We start from the raw sequence: 21,042 nt of genomic DNA, 5'->3' as shown, positions 1-21,042 counted from the left end.
GACTGTCTTGTGTGCAGGGATGGCAATGCCAGACGACATTCCTCGGAGGAACACCGTGGCCGAGAAGGAGCATAAGGCTGCATGATTGAGTTCAAGTAGATGGTGCAGACCCAGAGGTCTCTCTGAAGGCAGCATTAGTGACTTGAATTTGATTCGGGTGAAGGTCAATGAGAAGTGTGCTCACAACAAATGGGCAAAAAAAACCCAGAGGTTTAAAGGGACGGTTGGGGTTATTTGACATGGCGTTGTGTGAGCTAGCCATGCATAAGTTGGTATGTTACCTGCAGTAGATTCGGATCAGCGCGCTGCCAGTTAGGAGAGGCAGCAGGGAACGTGGTACACTAGCAGAGCTACGTGTTGCTGTGCAACGGGCCACACTTAAAAGACACCCATCAAGGGGCGTCGAGTGGCGCAGTTGGTTGAGCAGGCTCCCTATATGTAGAGGCTACAGTCCTCGCTGCAGTCGGCCCCGGCTCGAATCCCGCATCGGACGACCCTTTACTGCATGTCATTCCCCCTCTCTCTGCCTCCCCATTTCCTGTCTCTCTCTACTGTGCTATCCAATAAAAAAGCCCAAAAGACACCCACTGACACAATCCGATACTCATGTCGAATATTTTTAGAACGTTATCTTCCTGTCAAAACACTGCTTCGGTCTTTGGTCACTACTTTGGTGCCGCATTTGTTTTGTAGGAAAGATAAAGCACTGAAAATATTCTACAGAGTGTCTTCAGTGGCTGAAAAAACATTTTATAACCAGTAAAGCAACTGTTAATTGAACACATTCAAACTCCTGAACCTTGAGCTCTTCCACTTCCTTGTGTTTTTAGGTCTCTGTGCAAATGAATAGCTTGTGTCTAATAATAGAGCACAAACTGCAATCTCATTCTGGGTTTTAATACCAAATACAAAAGCCTCCCTTTCTTCCATGTCTGTAAGGAACCCCTCGCAGATTAACCAGGGCTTTTCCGGCTACGGCTGGTACCACCACCAGCGCCTAGTCACAGAGGATCAGCAGGCTTCAAAGGGAAATGAGGGTTATATGGTTGGATAAATAGGGGAAGATAAGGCAAAGGAAGTGAGTACATTCAGAATGAGTTATTCAAGTGTTTCTGCCTCATTACCTAGACTGCAGATGATATGAGCACATCCTACACCTTGTCAGGTTATTTGCTTCAAGTTGAGAAACAAAGTGTAGATTTGTTGCTTTATGTTTGGATACCATTAAAAAAAAAAAACATGCATTATCAGTAGAAGGAGGGAATCAGATCATGTGGGAAGCAAGGTCACCCGAGGTGAGCAGAAAGTGCTGCCAAGTCAAGTGCACAAGTAATACAATGTAAGCATGATGTACTGTAATCAAGTGTTTTCATCATCGTCTTACCACTCGAGGCGAGTAATCAAAATCAGGCAACTAAAGCCTCCTGTGTGGACAGTGAGTGCAGTTAAGTGAGGCTGTTACGCAGCTGCCTGACGGAGAGAAGCAGCTGGATATGTGGTTTAACCCCCCCAGAGTGCATCTGCCCGCATCCCTGTCTGCTCCTGAAGGTCAGGACAGAGGTAACCAGACAGACAGACAGACAGACCAGAGGAGACACGATGACGTTTGGCTCATCCCAGCAGATGTCTGATGTTAACGCTCCTCTCGAAGCGTTTCGCCTATGTGAGGCGCTCTCACAGCGTTATACACAGCGCCTCTTAGATGTAAAACACCATCTGACATTTTTGCAAAGATTTATTCATCACACGGATATTTTCCCAAATGGTGCATGTGTGTTTTATCAAAGGACCCAGTGGATAAGTCAGTGTGGTGTATGTTAAAGGAACGTTGTGACAGTTTGGGGAATATGCTAAAACTCTTGCAAATGGTTATATAAGAAGACTGATGCCACTGGCTTGTGTCGGGGCAACCCTGTCTCCTTGAAATGATGTTTATGTGCAACTAAACTGCAACAGCAAATCACTGACTGGATCATATTCAGTCAAAATTTGAAAATACAGCCACCATCCTGCAGCTACAGTTAGCAGAAGGCTAAACTGTTAGCAGCATTCAACATACCCACTCATCACCTGCTCTCATGGTAAATCTACCTACACAACCAACCACTACAACACATTTAGATATTAGAGGAAAATGAAGTCAGCAGCCTGTTACCTGTCTAGGAGAAGTTCAGAAGGTTCTCTCCATCTCTGAAACACGTCACTGATATTGACTTGTGTCCATCTGAAGGGACATTAACGTCGACCACAATGAACTGGATATCTGTATCTGTATATCTAGAAATCATGTCTCTCTTGCTTCATATTTAATGTACAGACATGAGAGTGGTATCTTCTCATCCTGCTCTATAGGCACTACTATAGAAATGATAAAGGAGAGATACTGTGGGATCTCTCCTTTACTATCTCTATATATGTATTAGGCTGTTGGTCAGTGGTGGAATCCAATTAGTATGATTGTTTTCCGGTGGATTGTATGTACCTTGATATGTCACGTATTTCATTTACTTGATTAACCAAAAATAGACCTTCCTTCCTAGGCGTATTGCCCGGCTCTAATGATAACCATAATTGTGTATACTGTATATCCATAACTGTCTATACAAATCTTATTAAATGTACTGTACAGCTCATTCTCCTGAGCTTATGTCCGTCAGTCTTATCTGATAATTGGATTCTCTGATATTGTTCAAAACGAGTAGCTGGATCAAACTGACAAACAAAGAGAAAATCAATCACTCTCACCTCACTTGAACTCGTTAATACGCGCAAACAAGCACGTACGATGTAGAACACAATATATATATACACACGCTTTCTTTACCGTTAGTCTAGTGAACTGTTATACATTTATCTAGATTCATATGACCAGAGGAATACTCTCAGAGCTTTCAGAAGTAATAATGCACACGCGTGTGTTGTATGTGTACGTGTGTGTGTTAGCACCAGTGTCCTAAGGGGTATCCATGACTTACTGCATGACTAACCACTAATAGCTCTCATTGTGCAGAATCCCCCTGTTCACTTTCCATATATTAGTCCATTTGGAGCTGCTTTGTTGAGCTCCCATGCGAACGTGCTAATGTGATGTTGAGAGTAATCACATAATCCACGGTGACACGTCAGCGCTCAGATGAGAGATCCGTCTGAAACCGACTTGAAAACCAACTGTCTCTGCTGAAGATCTGCTGCAAGAAATGAATCCTGATTATAGGAATAACGAATAAATTATCTTGAAAAGTCAGTTGATTTGAATCAGTTCTGTGGTGGTTCCACATCAGATTTCTTTAAGTTATTAAACCCCTTAGCACACACACACACACACACACACAAACACAAAAAGCCTTTATTACTTATTACTTATCTTGGTTATGTTGACTGGCTCTTGTCCAAGACAAACTGCTGTTTGCTTTTACAGGAATAGCATTATTAGCAACTGTTCCCATCAAACTTCCTCATCTGACCTGAGACTTTTAGCTTTGCCTCAATTAACCCTTCTCTTTGCTCTTTGCTGCCATTAATTTAGGTTTTTGGCAGGTGTGTTAGCAAATACACTGTTATTTACATCTCTAGCCAATGTAATGTTACCTGGTGAATGTGCACAGTTCATTAGGTACACAATGATTAAACTAATGCAGTCTAATACAGTTGGTAGTGATTATAACTTTAAGTCTGTGTTGAAACTGCTTCAGAAAGGTGCTGATTCACCTTGATCATTTTGGAGGCTGCAGTTTGTGGTGGTGTTTAGTTCTATTGTCTTACACGAACAAACATTCTACTGTTTTGTCCACACTGTTTAAATGAATGAGGTGAGGCTAAATAACAGAATCGCCTCTCTCTATAATGTAATACAGTTCAACAGCACCTAAATTAACTAATTATCATACGATTGAATCAACATCTCTCTCAAAAACTTTCAACAAAAACCTTGTCTTCATGAAGGGAGGGTTTATTGCAGAACTCTTGTATTAGACTGTCTGAGACTGAGTGTATGTCTAATATTCTCTCTCTTTTGGTCTCCAACCAACTCCAGAGGCTTTTTCTCTGCTAAATGTTCCATTTCATTCACTAGCTAGTCGCTAACTTTGTCTCTACAGCTGTTTAGTGCTGGATAGGTGTATAGTGAGTTAATCAGACCTTTCTGCTGCTGCTGGAAAACAATGCTGATGAGAGCTGTGAGAGGGAACCAGAGGAGTAGTTTGTGGCCTGCTGTAAAACCAAAACTTTGAAGTGAAAGACCACGGGGGAACCGCAGAATTCACACATAGTAACATCTGTTGATTTAATAATATTGATCGGTGCAGTGTTCAATTGACTCATCAATCCCACCAATCATTGCACTACTCTTCTTCCCTGCCTGAAAGTATTGGTGTAGCCATTAGCAGAAATCTGTATAGCACCACTATATCAGAAACTCCTCAGTGTATCTTTAAATATAAAGGTTTTCTACTCAATTCTACTCATTTTATACTAATTTAACCAAGCTTGAGAACCACACCTTTAGATAGATCCAAATCCATCTTTCAAATATCCATCATCAAATATTATCATGCTAATATGCTAAACTAAGATGGTAAACATTATACCTGCTAAACATCAGTATGCTGACATTGTCATTATGAGCATATAACATAGTGATGTATTTAGCTCAAACTCCACAAAGCTACAAGGTGTACAGTGGTAGGTGAGTACAGCCACACAGAGCAGCTGTAGACTCTTGGTCTTGTTTAGTATTCACAGCATTTTTTCATCAAGGTTTATGGCACTGAAGACTTATGTAAAATGTGCTTCTGTCCTCGAGCAAGGCACCTAACCTTCAGCTGCTTAATGACTGTAGTGAACAGCTTTGTAGATTTAAATGCGAGTAACGCAGTGAAAATAAAAATGATCTTAAACTTAGCCTGGATGTTAATTCTGCCATTATTTATGAAAGCTCATTGTCCAACAGATTTCCATGGTTATTTCCTGCAGCCTCTTCCTCCCTCTCGCTGTAATTACAATTTCAGATGGAAATGCTACAAAAACATCATGTGGCGCAGCATATTGGATTGTCCTTTTCCTAACAAGATCTCTAGCAGGCAACCATCCATATCTCACAGCAATCAGGCCCAGTGTCACAGTGTGCGTGAGCGTGTGCTCATGTCCCTGTCGCCTTCGCTGACCCTAATTAGCATCGGGAGATCAAAGGAGCGTTATAGCTGTGATATTCAAATGACCAGCAAACAGGGTGTCATTTCATCCCCCCCCCAGCTCATTTAGCCTGTCAGTCAATCTCACACAAAGTGGCCTGTCAGACGCTTCTCTCTGTAGCGCTGTTAAAAAAAACGCCTTGTTAAACCCATCCAAGCATTTTCAAATGTTCAGGCCCAGCACACCGAAGAGTCACCTTGGCCTCGATCTGTCTGCTTTATCTTTTCACTGTAATTGATACGCCTGCAGTTTCTTATATGAGGGTAATATTATGTATTATATTATATTATATGTGTATATTTGTTTAATTGGTGCTACATTTCCTGTGGTATGAGAGAGGCCATAAGCCAAGCAGTAAATATTAATTTGTGTGTGTGTGTGTGTGTGTGTGTGTGTGTGTGTGTGTGTGTGTGTGTGTGTGTGTGTGTGTGTTGAGGGGGAGGCTTTAAAGAGACATATGAGACTTCCTCCTTAACACCAGGGCCTGCTTCCCTTGTTAGCCATTGTCCCCATGGAAACAACAAGTTAAAGGGCTTCATGCTTCAGCCCAGGAGGGGCTTACAATACACACACATACACACACACACACACACACACACACACACGCCTGGAGGCTGCCCATAAAATGGAGATACATGTCCACTTCACGCTCCATGCTCGCCGTACCGGTGAGGCGGCCAACACTTGCCATTGAAACTGGGAGATCAAACTGCAGCTGAAATCTCACAGCCGGTAGCACTCAAAAGACGCCGACCGTATGATGAGGATCAAAGTCCATTCTTCCCACTACAGTGGCTGGAAGCTGTCACATTATGATGATGGTGTGCTCACAGTATAATTGTGTAACACGTTCGCTTCAGCAGCGTTCATTATTATCTCGTCTGCGGTCTTGATGAAAACAAGAAGCTAGGAGTCAACTTTGTAGTTGCACGATGCCTCTCTTTGTTCTGTGGAGATATATCAGTACAGTAGTTGAATGATGAGTAAATGTTTTTATTTATTTTTTTATGGCCTTTCATTCACTAACAGAGAGAAACAGTCAAGGAGAGGTTTGCACTAGAGGCTTTGCCAGGACATCTGATTTATGTATTCATTACCAACAATCAGCATTAGAAACTCAGGAAAACTTTGGTAGCTTTAATGAGTAGTTCGTTTTTTAGAAAGGGTTAGGAATACAGTTACACAGGTTGTCTACAAGTTGATTTTTAGTAAAATCTCAAATCAAATTCATATCAAATTCATCCACATTAATCCACATCTAGCTAATCACACACACATTCGACAAAGTAAGGCATTGATAACTTGCGAACACTTGCTTCTTTACAACCCAGCTGACAAGCTAACAAGATAAAAGGTATTGATCAGTGAGCTTTAGAAGTGCTAGTAGGCACCTTTGTGCATTGACAGGCTACCTGTTTCCCTGTTTCCACTCATTATACCGGGCTAAGCTAACTGGCTATTGGCTGTATTCATATTAAACTGACTGATATTGATCTTCTAATCTAACTCTGCATCTAAGAACACAGAAAAGGGTGCACTCAAAATCTTTAACTTCCAAATTTAAGATGTGTTATGTATTAATGTTAAACTATGAGGATTTTTTTTTTTATTCTCAAATACCAAAAATCCAAGTATCAGTTGGGTTCTAGTGTGTATGGATGTATGTGTGACAGTAGGTTTTGTGTATGTGTGTCATGAAGGCTTATATGTATTGTGTACCTATACATGTAGATTTACTTTAGTACTTCCATAGCTGACCCTTTTATTCAGAGCGACTTTCAGTGTGTCACGTCAAGATGGATGTCATGTAGAAACCTCAGCTCTACTTCTCACATTAGCGAGAAGTCTCTGTAATAAAAACCTAAATAAATGAGTGGAGAAACGCAACAAAAGCAGATGCTTCCATATGTAACACAAGAATGAAAAAAAACATAAAAGTGGAAATGTGAAGAGAAATAAATCAAGGAATGAAAAATGCTTTTACCTATTGCTTTTGCTTTTAGGTAGGTAAAAGCAAAGGTAATAGGGGAAAAGCATTTTTAATTCTTTTTTTAAATTTCTCTTTATATTTCCACTTTCATAGTTTTGCACTTACTGATTTATTATTTTATTTACTTTTACAGATTTATTATTTTTTCTGGCACTCCTCCTTACACAAGGAGTCACTCAACAGTCAAATGACTATAATAATGATATAGATCATTTGCTATGGTCTTCACAGAAACCACATTTTAACTCAGCTGAAATTTGTTCACCCCTCTGCAGAAATTCAGATTTGGACACCAGTGAGAATTGTAGGTGTTCTGGAAACTAGTGGTGGCCCAGCACCATTGGTTTTTCCTTTGTCACCCATCTGTACATCTGCAATTGTTGACCGAATATGTCTTTTCTACGGCAGGCCTGACTCCAGACCGACTGGGTCCTCCATCTCATGATGCCAGTCCGGTGAGTCCTGAACCAACCACACCAGGAGCTCAGTCTCCATCCCACCTCCACTACCACAGCAAGGCCCAGCACAGACGTTTCTCCATGGAGGTAAGTAGTACGGTCTCAGAAAGCAGCTGTAGGAGGACACAGGTTAATATGACAGATGAGGGGTTAACAGGCAAAGTGTTCACTTCACAAGTTGCCGAGCTTTTCCTTCACAGTAATTTACGTGCCGCAGATTATGCACTTACAGGAAACTGTCCAAGTTCACGCACGTATTAAAAGCCTTAAAAGTCGGTCTGACATACATATCAGCAGTGGCACAAGTAGTTTGTTCTTCTGTTTAAACTCTTCCCCAGGAGTCATTTCTTCATTTCCACTTCTGCCAGCTCAATGAGATGAGTCACCTTCAAGGCTTTTAACCCTCCTCCCCGCAGCACCAGACTTTTTTTATTGGAAATGTGAGAGAGTTCACAGTTCCACCTTTTCAGAAAAAGTCCCTGCGGAGCTTGTGTGATTCACTCCAAATCTTTCTAATATTCCACACAATTCGTTCCAGACAGGCAAGTGAAGCTATGCCAGAGAGAAAAGAGCACTCATGAAGGACTTGGTGCTGTGAAGACAAAAATAATGGCGCGACAGTGAGAGGACTGTGAGCTTAGACCGTCTGGAAAACCTCATTCAATACGCAATGTGTGTACCTCTTTCTGAAAAAATGGTTTACTAGTTGTAACTAATTGTTGCACGGCTGATTAATTCTTTATAGATCATTAAGTCATTCATAATAATTTCATGGTTGCCATGTTGTGAAGAATCTATTTAACTGTTGTATAATATCTCTTTAGCTAGCTTTGTAGCTCATTCATTAAGGCAACCTTTGCAAAGGAGAGTTCAGCCAACGAAAATAAATGTATTAACACCTTATTAACATTTACAAGCTTATTATAGTGGGAGGGCCCCTCATTAATGAAGGACTTGTTATTAGTTAAAGGACCTGCACACTCATGGTACATCCACATTGGTTATTTCATTGGCCTTATCTGAGGTCTGTGCTGATGTGAATTCTCAGCATAGCTCCTCTCACCTTCAACCTTATTAAATGTCCAATCATTCAAAATAACTTAAAACACCAGTGGGGGTGTGCAGGGCCTTTAGTGATACACACCTGCTAGCTTATCAATTGAGAAACTCATAAGCCTTTGTTGATCTACTCACTCTCTGATAAGCCATCACATTTGCAGTCATAGTAAGTCATTAACAGTTTTGAGCGTCTTGAGTGTTAGACGTTAGTGACTGCACACACTCCTGGTCCTGTACTGTAGTTGCTGTCTTCACACACCTTCCTGCCTGTCTTCAATGTATATATAGCTAGCTGTCAAGCTAAGAGGATACAATATATAATATATATATATATATAGTATAATTGGAAATACTAGCATGTTCAATTGACCAATCAGCAGCCTGACAGAAGCATGAATAAGCTCTGAATTTGCATAGCTAATAACAACCAATCACTACTTCACATTGTTTGTCCATGAAACTCCTCCTTTACTTTGGCTCTAAATTATTTTCCCCCTTAAATGCAGAGTTTAGAAGAGTAAGTTTATTCCAGCGTCTGGAACCTGTCACTGAAGCTCCACAGTCTAAACAGCAGCCTTTATAAAAGACTTTTTGAAATTATTAGATTTAGATTCACATTGATGGATATTGATAGCTTTAAAAATAGCTAATAACAATGCTAGGTAGAGTCTACATTTTTTTTTTAATATTATTATATGTTGTATATATAAAATGTTGCATTAACACTGGCCTCACACATTTGCCTTAGCTAAGATAGCTAGCTAGCTAAAAAGACACAACATACAAATAACAGGTTGTTGGATGCCATTTCTGCTTCCTTCAGCAGAACTCAGCTGTTTCCCCAGTGTTTGTGCTGAGCCAACATTACACTGAGCATATCCTAGACCTCTTTTCAAAACCTGGAAAGTTTAATGGTTGATAATTAATTTAAAAAGCCTTAATGAATCATTTATTCCTGCTATATGCGGAGTAGCTGCCACTCCAAGCACTTTTGTCCTCTTTGTGGCCTCAACACAACATCTAGACAGGCCATGTGGTGAAAGCATCTTAGTAATGACACACTTAAAGTCATTATTTACATAAAGTATGCCTAATTAAAATGTGGCGCCATGTACAGACAGTGAATGTTGCACTCGCCATAATAATAATCGTAGTACTTGTCAATATTGGTAACTGACCTGAAATAAGGGCATAGCAGTTTAATATGGTGCAAAAGGAGCAGATGAGCTGATTGAAGGCTGCTGGTGTCTGGTTATAGTACATACGTTTCATAGAGCCAGAAAGAAGGTCACTAGTTGAGAGAAACAGTTTCAAGCTAATTTCTGCACATAGATTCTTTTAAAGTGTGCAAGTCACTTAAGTATCTATAAAATAGTGGAGGGTCCGCAAACTTGGTAAGTAGTTTAATATAAATAATATAATATCAATAGGTGTGATTGCCAGTTAAGCCAAAGCAACAATGATGTTAACAATGTTTGTATCGAAAATGTATAGTCTCAAAAGATTTCTAACCTCTGCATCCAGAACAGACAGGTACACAGGCAGTAGTACTGTATGTAAATAAACCCTGCTGTATGTTGACTTGATGCAGGACGTCAGTAAGCGCATGTCCCTGCCCATGGACATCCGCCTGCCTCCAGAGTTCCTCAAGAAGCTGCAGCTGGAGAGTGAAAACTCACCGCTCTGCAAACCTCTCAGTCGCATGTCTCGCCGTGCGTCACTGGTTAGTGCTCTCTCTCTGTCACTACACATTGTACTGTATCTATTTATTTATGGCATATTAAAAACTCGTATTGACGTGATTTAGTAACCACTTCATCTAACACTTTATAGGCTTATAAATAAACCTCATATGAATCTAATTTTAGCAATTGTATTGGCTTGTTTATTTTTTATTTCTGAAGCAGTGAACGTCTCTGTTCATGTTACAGAGCATATTTCCTCTGTGCAAAAGACTAGTTCTCTTATCTTGCCTTCTTGTTATGATTATTTAGTTCTTTGTGTGTCAATATTATAATGAGTCCCTCGTTTTCTTAATTTTCTTATGATATTTTCCCCAGTTTTCTATTAAGAGACCATTAAGAGGATTTGTGCTTAATTAACTTATAAAAACATTAACTAATGTCTGCAAATGTGACCTTTTCCCAGGTGTAATCAGAGGAGGGAGTCATAACAGATTAGTTTGTCTTTTTCTTTTTCCCTCTAGTCTGATATAGGCTTTGGGAAACTGGAGACGTATGTGAAACTCGGCAAACTGGGTGAGGTACGTCCCTACCAATTAGTCAAAAATTCACCTTTTAACATTTATCAGATGGTCAACGAAGACAGCTGGTTCAGTGAGGGATTAGTGCTCCACTTCTACACCCACACTGCTGCAGCCGCTGAGCAATATAAAATATAAAATAAACCATCTCCATGGTGTATTCTGTAAACCATGTTGACCACGAGTTGTCTGCGAGACTTCATTATACTTATCAGGCTGCATATGAGTCAAACCACTCGGGGGAGACGACGTCTGTCAAAAAGGGTACGGTAGCTCTGCTGATATGCCTAAACAAGACAAACTACACTATGCGTGCGTCTGGTTTCTTGCATTAGTTCTGCGTGGCTGGCGCAGCTTAACAAGAATAAAAACAGTGTTAAATATACATTCACACCATGTGCTTAGATGCGTTGCTCTCCGTAGGATCACAATGCTCGGACGTGCATTGGATGAAGAGGCCATTAAGATCGCACGACACGGATGATGCACTTAAATCCCAAACCATTTATTTGAGAACGGTTATTGCCTTAAGGAGTGGGGAATGATTAATGACAGAAGCTGTCTGCATTAGTCTCAGTCACAAGGCTTAGCAGCAGATAGCAGTGGAAAACATTTTGTCTCTTTACTGCCTGTGGTTAATATACAGCTATTATAACACCTAATACATACTGTGCAAAGCCAGTATATGTTTATTTATTTATTTATGTGAATGATAATCATGAGTGAGAAAGATGAGCTGTGATAGTCATTAATCAAAACCTCAATAATCAGATCCTGAAGAAACAAATATGCTTTGAATTAAAGGTTTAAATCAGAGCCGGTTTAAAGATGCTTGCATTACATAACGTTTTGATGCGATTTGAGGTTCAAGCTTCTGGCCTCATTTAGTCAGGTGGAATTTATTATTTGTTAATCTTTTTGTTTACGTGCTACAGTATAGAAAATGAAAGTAAATAGGCAGTGAACAGATTCCAATCAAAGTAACTTCATTATTCTCCTCCTAATAATAGCAAAAAGGCATATCTGCTGTTTTTTTTGTATATAATATTATCAGAAAGTCACACATAGTGTGTATGTGTGTGTGTGTGTGTGTGTGTGTGTGTGTGTGTGTGTAGGGGACGTATGCGACAGTGTTCAAAGGGCGAAGCAAGCTAACAGAGAACCTGGTGGCGTTGAAGGAGATTCGATTGGAGCACGAGGAGGGAGCGCCATGCACTGCTATCAGAGAGGGTACACACACAGCAGCAAACACACACACACACACACACACACACACACACACACACACACACACACACAGCAAACACTCTGATGTTCAGTCAAGGTTGAGGGCAATGTGTGCTGCCCTCAGTAAATAATGATTCTATTTTTAGATGAACTAATTTAAAGAAGTAATTGACTACAGCACATTTTAATCTTCCTCTTTCATTTAACTGAACACTCCTTTACATGTGGGCTGTTGCTGTGTGACTTAGCATCTAAACTGGGCTTGTGATGGAGTTCCCTCACACGGGTCAATCAAAGGGAAACAACTTAATAAGACTCAGAAACTGGTTTGAACTTTTATTTTACAAATTGCTGAGGAAAGAATATAGAAATGTTTTAATGTACATAACAACATACAGTGTCATGTCATAGAACATTTTGCCACCACAGCAATAACTGTCTCCTTACAATGTCCTAATGACCTACATTAAAATTACAGGCAGAACTGGTCAGACAGTTGATCATTTCAAAGCCTCAGGTGACAGTTTACTGACACATTGACCTCATGTCCACCTTGCATGTACATGTAATGGACATGTGTTGGTGCATTAGTTCATACATAGTTGTTATGAAATGACCTCTTCAGTTTTTTCAGATAATTCTCCTTCGAGCATCAAAGATAGACTGAGACAGATGTGACACCTTCTAAAAATACAATGAATGAATGATCTTGTGCTTTTCTTCTGTCCTTAAAGGAAAATGATGTTATTTTCAAACTGACCTATTTCCCACAGCTGTGGCTATTTTGACTCTGGTGATTGTGCAAACTTTCCACTTGCCACCTCCGTTGAAGAACTGAAGGTGCACAAGCTTCCTACAGCTTTCCAGATAAACAGGATTTTTACATGAATCATTTCAAACATTTGTCTCTGAGACAATCAGGAGCCACCTGGAAATGGACATTATGGCTAAATTCATAATTGACATGCAGGATAACTTGCTGGCTTTCTTATCACACGGAGAGCTGACTGTTTGGTTCATCTGGCCTTCGGTCTTTAGTCTTTTTCATCCAGTCAATTTTGAGGAAGTGAAACAGAGTCTTGAGGACACTGATGTTGATCAAAAATAATTAGTGAGCATTGATTGCGCACAGATCACAAATAGCACCATTTCATTCACAAGTTGCACATACATTAGCAAATCCTGCATCCCTCGTGTGTCCTTCCATGAGTCGAAAGTTTAGTGTTTCTTTTGATTAGTTAAATATATAAAAATGAACTTTAGAGGGAGTTATCTCTCGTAGCAAGTCGCAGCTTGCATGTTTGGCAAAAGCCGCAAATTCTTTAAAGGAGCTATAAGTTTTGCTTTCGCTACATAGTTAAGATTAGCATTAACAGCTGTTTAGTTACCAGTCTTGGCAAGAGCTTCAGCCATTGTTGCATTTACAAGACAAGAAGTTATAACACGCCCTCTGAGCAGCGCTACTTCTTCAGGATAGGCTGGGCGCTACAGAGACTCAGTTGGAATTACATTGGAAAGTGACGAGACGGGCCGACCAGACCCAAGCTAGCTGGTTAGCATGCTAACTTCAGTAGAAGAAAAGCACTGATAGAAAAAGAAGCAAAACAATCGGACAGCTGATGGCGAGTATAGGAATGAAGTTTGATGCTGAACTAGCTGTTAATGCTAACGTTGGCAATGTAACAATAGAAAGACGTACAAATAGCTCCTTTAAACCTCAGTTAATCCAGATCTGCATTTGGGTTATGTTAAACCTCAGATACGATGTCCTCTATAGTGGAGTTTAGGTGATCTCTTCGGGACACAGCAGCTGGGTTTATTGACCACATGATCCACATGATTTTGTTCCAGACTACACAAGTTTATCCTAAACCTTAAATAATAGCTAAGCTGCTGTCAGAGCAGCAGGCGTTAGAAGATTGTTTTGTTGTAGTTTCTATTGGACTTGTTTCTACTGTTGGAGAGGCTTTTGCGACTTTCGTCTACTTCCTTTGTCCACACAGTATCTCTACTGAAGAACCTGAAGCACGCCAACATCGTCACGCTGCACGACATCATCCACACCGACCGCTGCCTCACACTGGTGTTTGAGTATCTTGTGAGTACACTGCAGTAACCAGGCGTTCTGAAGCTGTCGGCCTCAAATACAAAAGTGCAATATGGATAGATCTGACAGTGAATACTGTAGCTTTTGTCTTCCAGGATAGTGACCTTAAACAGTATTTGGACAACTGCGGGAATCTCATGAGCATGTACAACGTCAAGGTGAGCCACACACAAGGAAGTGAGTCAACAGCAGCTGCATCAGATGTCAGTGACGCAATCAACCACATACCAAAGACAGACAGGGACAAGTATTGGATAGATAGATAGATAGATAGATAGATAGATAGATAGATAGATAGATAGATAGATAGATAGATAGATAGATAGATAGATAGATAGATAGACAATGTTATTTTATGCTATTACATTAAAGTGGCAATCTTGAAGATTTCAGTCTTTGCTGATTTGGCGACACCTGTAGATACTAGTGGTGTAATACAACAGGTCAAAGAATTCTGGCGACAGCAATACAAACAATTGTTGTTGTAATAAAGAAGTCATGCAATGTTTGACCTTTGTCTATCATTCTGTGGGCAACCGTGGTCTGACTTTATGCTGCACACAGCATGAGACTGCGAACAGCAGTGCACAGTGAAAGGATTTGATTACCTAGCTGAGAAGTTGGGGGTGTGCAGTTCTTCATCTAACGACTCACTGTGGCTGCTACTCCTTCTGTTACTCTTTTATAAAAGCCAGCTCGTGTTTTACCCGTTAAATGCTTTTAAATGTTCAGTTTGTATTAGCAGCAACTTAACCTTTTCCAGGAACATCAGTGGGCTATAGGCTCAATCACAAGTCAGTGTCAAGTCAGTGCAATAGATGACTCACATTTAATTTATTTAAATGAAAATCTATGAGATTGCCACTTTAAGATTACCAACGTTACAGGGCTAAGCAGCTGAAATATTAATGCAGAAGGTCTTTTGACATCACTTACTGATGCCCTGAAAGTTGAAAATGACAAAAACTTATTTAATGTTAAAAATATACAAAATATTGTAAATAAATATTCCAATATGACTGTTTTTTTCTTTTTTTGGTTCATGTTGTTTGGTTCATTTTCCTACAGATCTTCATGTTCCAGCTGCTGCGTGGTCTGTCCTACTGCCACAAGAGGAAAATCCTCCACAGAGACCTAAAGCCTCAGAACCTGCTCATCAACGATAAGGGCGAGCTTAAACTAGCTGACTTTGGTAGGAAAACAGCACTCTCTCTCTCTCTCTCTCTCTCTCTCTCTATATATATATATATATATATATATATATATATAAAATGCAAATGTGGTTGTAGAAACTTGTTTCCTGCCACAATCGCTTTCTAGTTATATTTTACTGCCACTCTGAGATCTTCTCTCTTGATTACTTTAGCACCTTTACTTCCTGTATCCTAGCAACTGTGCGCCTCTCTCACTCTGAGTTTTTTCAGTTTTGTGCTGGAAGATAAACCCACCAAAATTCCTTGGCTGTTTAATTTTAACTAAACGCAGCAAATGAGCCGATAGAGGGACTATTCCGACATTTTTCTTTGGTGACACTGATCTGTAGTGAACTCTATGCCAACACAGTGTGTAAAGGTTAAGGCTAAGATGCTATGATGTGTGTCTGCACTGATACACTTGATATTTAATGCAAATAATGTTTTGTATTACACCTGTACTGACACATAATACTTGTCATTTCAAGGGAATCTTGGTACAAAGATAGTGAGAGTGAAAGAATATTTGCACAATTCTGCCGTTCTGCTGTTACTAAGGTTTCGCAACCTTAAACCCTGTGTTGTTCAGGTCTGGCCAGGGCCAAGTCCGTCCCCACTAAAACCTACTCCAATGAGGTGGTAACTCTGTGGTACAGGCCCCCTGACGTGCTGCTGGGCTCTACAGAATACTCCACACCCATCGACATGTGGTGAGTAGCACATGGTTATTTGATCACAGTGCACCGAGCCCCAGTGCCACAATGAACATCTGCTCACATTGGTGCACATACTGCACTGCGACGACTCACTATGTCCTGTGACTGAGCATCTCAAAAGTGAGAGCTGAGGCCTTGAAAGCCTAAATGGAGATAGTAAGATATTATATAACATGCAGCTTGTTCTGTAGGTTTAAATGGGATGCAACAGTTACTGTATGTATTGTGTAGATTTTCATATTTGTGTTGAGCAAGGCTGACTCTCTGGAACTAATTCAAGCTCATCTGAATGTAAGGCTGAGGATTTCAAAGAATTGTGTGCCTGGTTCACTTAAAATACGTAAAATATATAAGACACCATATAGGTCAGGGTCCTCCATCGCCATGTTCGTCGTCTTTAGCAACGTATAAGGTGGGAAAAACAACATTAGGTGGGTGCAAAGTGACATAGGAAAGGAAGAAACCTTCCTTGGTCAAAGCAAATCCCGCCAAGGAATCTTCTCAACTGTCATTCCTCATTCATCCACCAGATACCCTCAGATTTTCCCTCCTGTCCCCGTTACCTGACATCCAAGCCCAACCACACACCTGTTCTCAGTTTCCCAGTTATCCAGCTAGTATTTAAATGTACCTGTTTTACCTGCTCCCCCCAGATCATAGTGTATTCTCATTCCTCTACCTCTCTGCCCGTCTGTGTGTTTCCCTGTAAGTCTTCATCATCATGTCATTAAGGTCTCCTCACTGTATCTGCCTGCTGTGTTTGGGTCCTCCCTGCCTGTGGTCCGCGCATCAAATGTGATGTAGTTTTTCCCATCTCATTAGTCTGACTGCCATCTGATAAGTTTGTGTTTTTTCAAAATTCTTCCAAAAACAAATTCTATGAGCTGCTCAGTAACTTTTCTTATCATTACTTGATGTTTTAGTTTCACTGATCAGACCGATGTGACATTAGAGGGGTGTTTTCATATTGATCTGCTGAAGGAGGAAAGTTTCTCTTTGCCGAGTTTAACATGTGAAACTACCATTATTATTTACAAGTTTAAATATTTACATCTGCATCTTTTAAAACAGTCATGGTAACCTCCTGAATCCATCTCTGTAGTTTTCCTCTTATTTACCTCAGTCCTCCTCGCCTCTGGTTGGTTAGTTTAGCGAGGTGCGACTTGGAGACAGGAAGTTGTGTTTTTGTGAAGCGGGCGAAATGCGGAGGGAAGTAAAACTGCTGCTTCAAAAGTTAATCTCGTCTTATCAAGAGTGATCCAAACTGCCGCACATCGAACGATCTTGTTACACATCTAACCTAATACATATAATCCATGCACCGTTATTGACCAATGCTTTTAACTTCAGAAGTGTCCCAGCCAGGGTCTGTGCTACTTGCAGCGCATTTCTGTATTTGATTGTGTTGTAAGTATTTGAAGCGCATGTGTTGGCAAATTAATGAAGATGTTTTCTGAATTTTCTTTTGTTTTGTCTGTTTCTCCAAGTTACAGTGCGTTGAGCTCTCAGGGCCACCGTACATATGCAGTGTGGAAACTTACAGCGCACATACACTGTGAATGGACTTTTCAGTGAAGTAGGAGACATCTTGTGTTCAACAGTAAAACATTTGAAAGAAAAGATATTTGCATATTCATGGAGTCTGGATTTTTCAATGAGTGATTAGCAGCAGATGTAATTTTAAGAAAAGTTTGACCAGTTCATTTAACTCTTAGTGGAATAAAGCAGATCAGACTCAAAGCATAGTCATTTTATATGTCTTAAAACATGTTTGGGGGGATCTTTAAGGACTGTCTTATGTAGTGTGTGGCCATTTGTATAAAGTCAATAAGCTACAACAACTTTAACTGCGATTATCTCATTTTTCTCAGGGTTGAGCTACACAATGTGATTTTGATATGATACTGAATATGGAATCACAAATATTGATAGCCACACCAATACCTTTATTTTCTTACTTAAGCAGCTAATAGACTCATGTAGAAGAGAGCAGTGTATCACTGTTATGAGGTGAATTTGTCATCGGGTACTTGTGAATATATTTTCATTAAGTTGCCAAACATCAGGACTTAGTTTTTACTTTTGTCTGTTAATGATATTTGTGTTAAAATGCAGGACAGTTTTAATGGTAAATACATTCATGTTGTGTGAATTCTGTGATCGCTGCACACAACAGCAGCAGAGAAGCAAAAACCAGATGCAATAAACAAACTTGATGTGCCCAGAACCTCATCTGATGTGCGGGGGCTCAGTTTGCTTTGGCATTGATCCCAATGACGCTAGTATCAAAACTCAAAATGAGATTTATTGGTATTAGCGCTGATACTTTAAGTATTGATCCGCCCACCCCTAATATTTACACACACAGGCGGTGCCATGTAGCCTCAGCCTGGATCTGAACAGAGCAACAGGGCGACCCAAAGCACACAGGGTCCTCAACACCCGTCCCAGCCCTGGTACTGGAAGATGCTGTTACTTGGTGAATTAAATAGATATCTAACAGCTTGAGGATAGTCCAGGATTTCCAGGAATCATGCATATCTATTAAAATCACCCAAGTTGTTAGCAGAGAGGTGAGTCACTAGTCACACAATGAAGCGTAATTCATCTCCATTCGCTCCATTCATGTGTTTCTGCTCAATAGCAGTTTGCCATGGTGAGAAAACCGTGGCTGTCTAGCAACACGACAGCCTTTTATGAGTTCACCTAGCTACGTATCCTCTCATCAGGCCACAACGGCACCTCCTCAACACGCCACCCTGGGTGGAACAAAAGACTGCAGTGTGACCACTCACACCATACGTGTTTGCACTTATGATCGGCAACACTTTGAAGCGTGGTGTGTTTGTTGAACGGGGCCTCATGTACAGTTTCAATATGTAGGACTTCATCTCCCACCTCTTCTTCCAGGGGCGTGGGCTGTATCCTGTATGAGATGGCAACAGGTCGTCCCATGTTTCCTGGTGCCACTGTGAAGGAGGAGCTACATCTCATTTACAGGCTCATGGGTAAAAGAACAACAACATATAACAATATCTTACAGGCCACACTAAAAAGTGATGTATGATGTCAGAATAAGTATTGTAAGTCTCAGCGTCCTGAGAGAGTAGATGACCACGTATTTCCTTTGTTCTTTGTCTGTCAGGCACTCCAACGGAAGAGACTTGGTCTGGTATCAGCAGTAATGAGGAGTTTGGGTCCTACCTCTTCCCTCAGTACAAACCTCAAGCTCTCATCAACCATGTGCCCAGGTATCGCTAACAAATCTCACTGTCTGTTCAGCTGAGGGGGGAGTGAAGGAAAAACTCAAGAGTGAGAGTCTGCAGCCATGCTAGCTGCTCTGTTAGGCTCAACTTGCACACAACTAAATGCTAATGTTGGAATGCTAACATGCTCACAGTGACAATACTAACATGCTGATGTATAAGGTATGTTTACCATGTTCACCACCTTAGTTTGGCATGTTGGCCAGTTGTGGAAGTACTCTACATATACATAAATACACTGCACTGCAAATTCAAAATACTACTTGAGTAAAGGTACAAAAATATTAGCATTGAAATATACTACAGGTAAAAAGTTAAAGGGCTAATTTTGAGCTACTTTATAGTGCCCTTAGTTTAACAGACTGCTGAAGTGAAGTTCTGTATTTATCCCAAACATGAGCTCAGGTCCAAAAATAGAAACTCTAATTCTGGAGATTAATGTCAACAGGACTAAAGAGATTATTATTGTACCATTGCATTTTTATTTATATTAGTGTGTTGAGTTTTATACTTTGTTGTTTTTTGTCACAATATTTGTTGTAGGATAGCATTCTTCAGATTATTTTTGTTATGTTATCAGTATCAGATTTATTCTTTCCTGGAGAATCACAGTACAAGCTGAAGTTTTTCCTTTGTGTCCATCAGGTTGGACACAGAGGGGATTGACCTGCTGTCTGCTCTGCTGCTGGTATGAGACAAAAGCTCAATCACCTTCACACACATGGATTTGAGACAGACCTTATAATTTATTTCACAGACAGTCTGACTAATCAGCTGCTTTTTGTATTATGATTGCAGTACGACACCAGGAGCAGAATCTCATCTGAAGGCGCTCTACGACACCCCTACTTCCTGAGTCTGGGGGATAACATACACAATTTGGCAGACAGTAAGACACACGCACACGCGCACACACACACACACACACACACACACACACACACACACACACACACACACACACACACACACACACACACATAGAAAAGAGGAGCTGCCTTTCCGGACCACAGCACAAAGGCTAACACAGTTCAGCACATTCACAAGCATGCCGCACCTACACACACACACACACACTCACTACACACTGTACACACTCTATAAAAACCTCTCAAGTGTTTTTGAGGTCCACAGTTCTTGGCAGCTCCGACTGTGAAAAGCAGACTGCACTTCTCCGGTAAATGTGTTAATTTTCCATCCCAGCAGTGGCCTTTTCTTAAAATCATACTTGAATCCTGTGCTTTTTGGTCATTTTCAGTTCAGAAGGACAGAACACGCTGTTTAGAAACTGTGGGGTTTTACCGAATTAAATTTCTGACCAAAGTGACGCAAATTTAGCCCCTATTCTTTTTCTATGGGATGTAAGCAATGTGGCTCAAAGGACACATCATTCAAGATGATATGGGACTGATCAAACATGAAGTGGTGCATGGCACAAAGTCAGTTCAATTGTTGGAGAATGTTTTTGGTTGATGATAACGTTTGCAAAAGGTCGCTAGCTTGTGTCACACCCACCACGACGATGTTGCACGGGTTTGTCTGCTCTATAAGATGTTACTGTCTGTGGTCAGGT

At 40.5% G+C, this 21,042-nt stretch overlaps 1 protein-coding gene across 1 annotated transcript in view; it reads left to right on the top strand.

Annotated features, from left to right (window-relative positions):
- The window catches only part of cdk18 (cyclin dependent kinase 18), a 56,867-nt gene that overhangs the window by 28,439 nt on the left and 7,386 nt on the right, over window positions 1–21,042 (top strand). Inside the window, exons 3-14 of the mRNA XM_056399082.1 lie at window positions 7,589–7,725; window positions 10,289–10,420; window positions 10,904–10,960; window positions 12,076–12,190; window positions 14,191–14,285; window positions 14,390–14,452; window positions 15,363–15,486; window positions 16,077–16,197; window positions 19,114–19,211; window positions 19,349–19,454; window positions 20,115–20,157; window positions 20,268–20,358. Of these exons, the coding sequence (XP_056255057.1) occupies window positions 7,589–7,725; window positions 10,289–10,420; window positions 10,904–10,960; window positions 12,076–12,190; window positions 14,191–14,285; window positions 14,390–14,452; window positions 15,363–15,486; window positions 16,077–16,197; window positions 19,114–19,211; window positions 19,349–19,454; window positions 20,115–20,157; window positions 20,268–20,358 (1,182 nt within the window). The remainder of the gene's footprint in view (window positions 1–7,588; window positions 7,726–10,288; window positions 10,421–10,903; window positions 10,961–12,075; window positions 12,191–14,190; window positions 14,286–14,389; window positions 14,453–15,362; window positions 15,487–16,076; window positions 16,198–19,113; window positions 19,212–19,348; window positions 19,455–20,114; window positions 20,158–20,267; window positions 20,359–21,042) is intronic.

Source organism: Seriola aureovittata, chromosome 2 (genome assembly GCF_021018895.1).
Source record: "Seriola aureovittata isolate HTS-2021-v1 ecotype China chromosome 2, ASM2101889v1, whole genome shotgun sequence".
Taxonomy (NCBI): domain Eukaryota; kingdom Metazoa; phylum Chordata; class Actinopteri; order Carangiformes; family Carangidae; genus Seriola; species Seriola aureovittata.
This window is presented reverse-complemented; position numbering and strand designations above follow the sequence as displayed.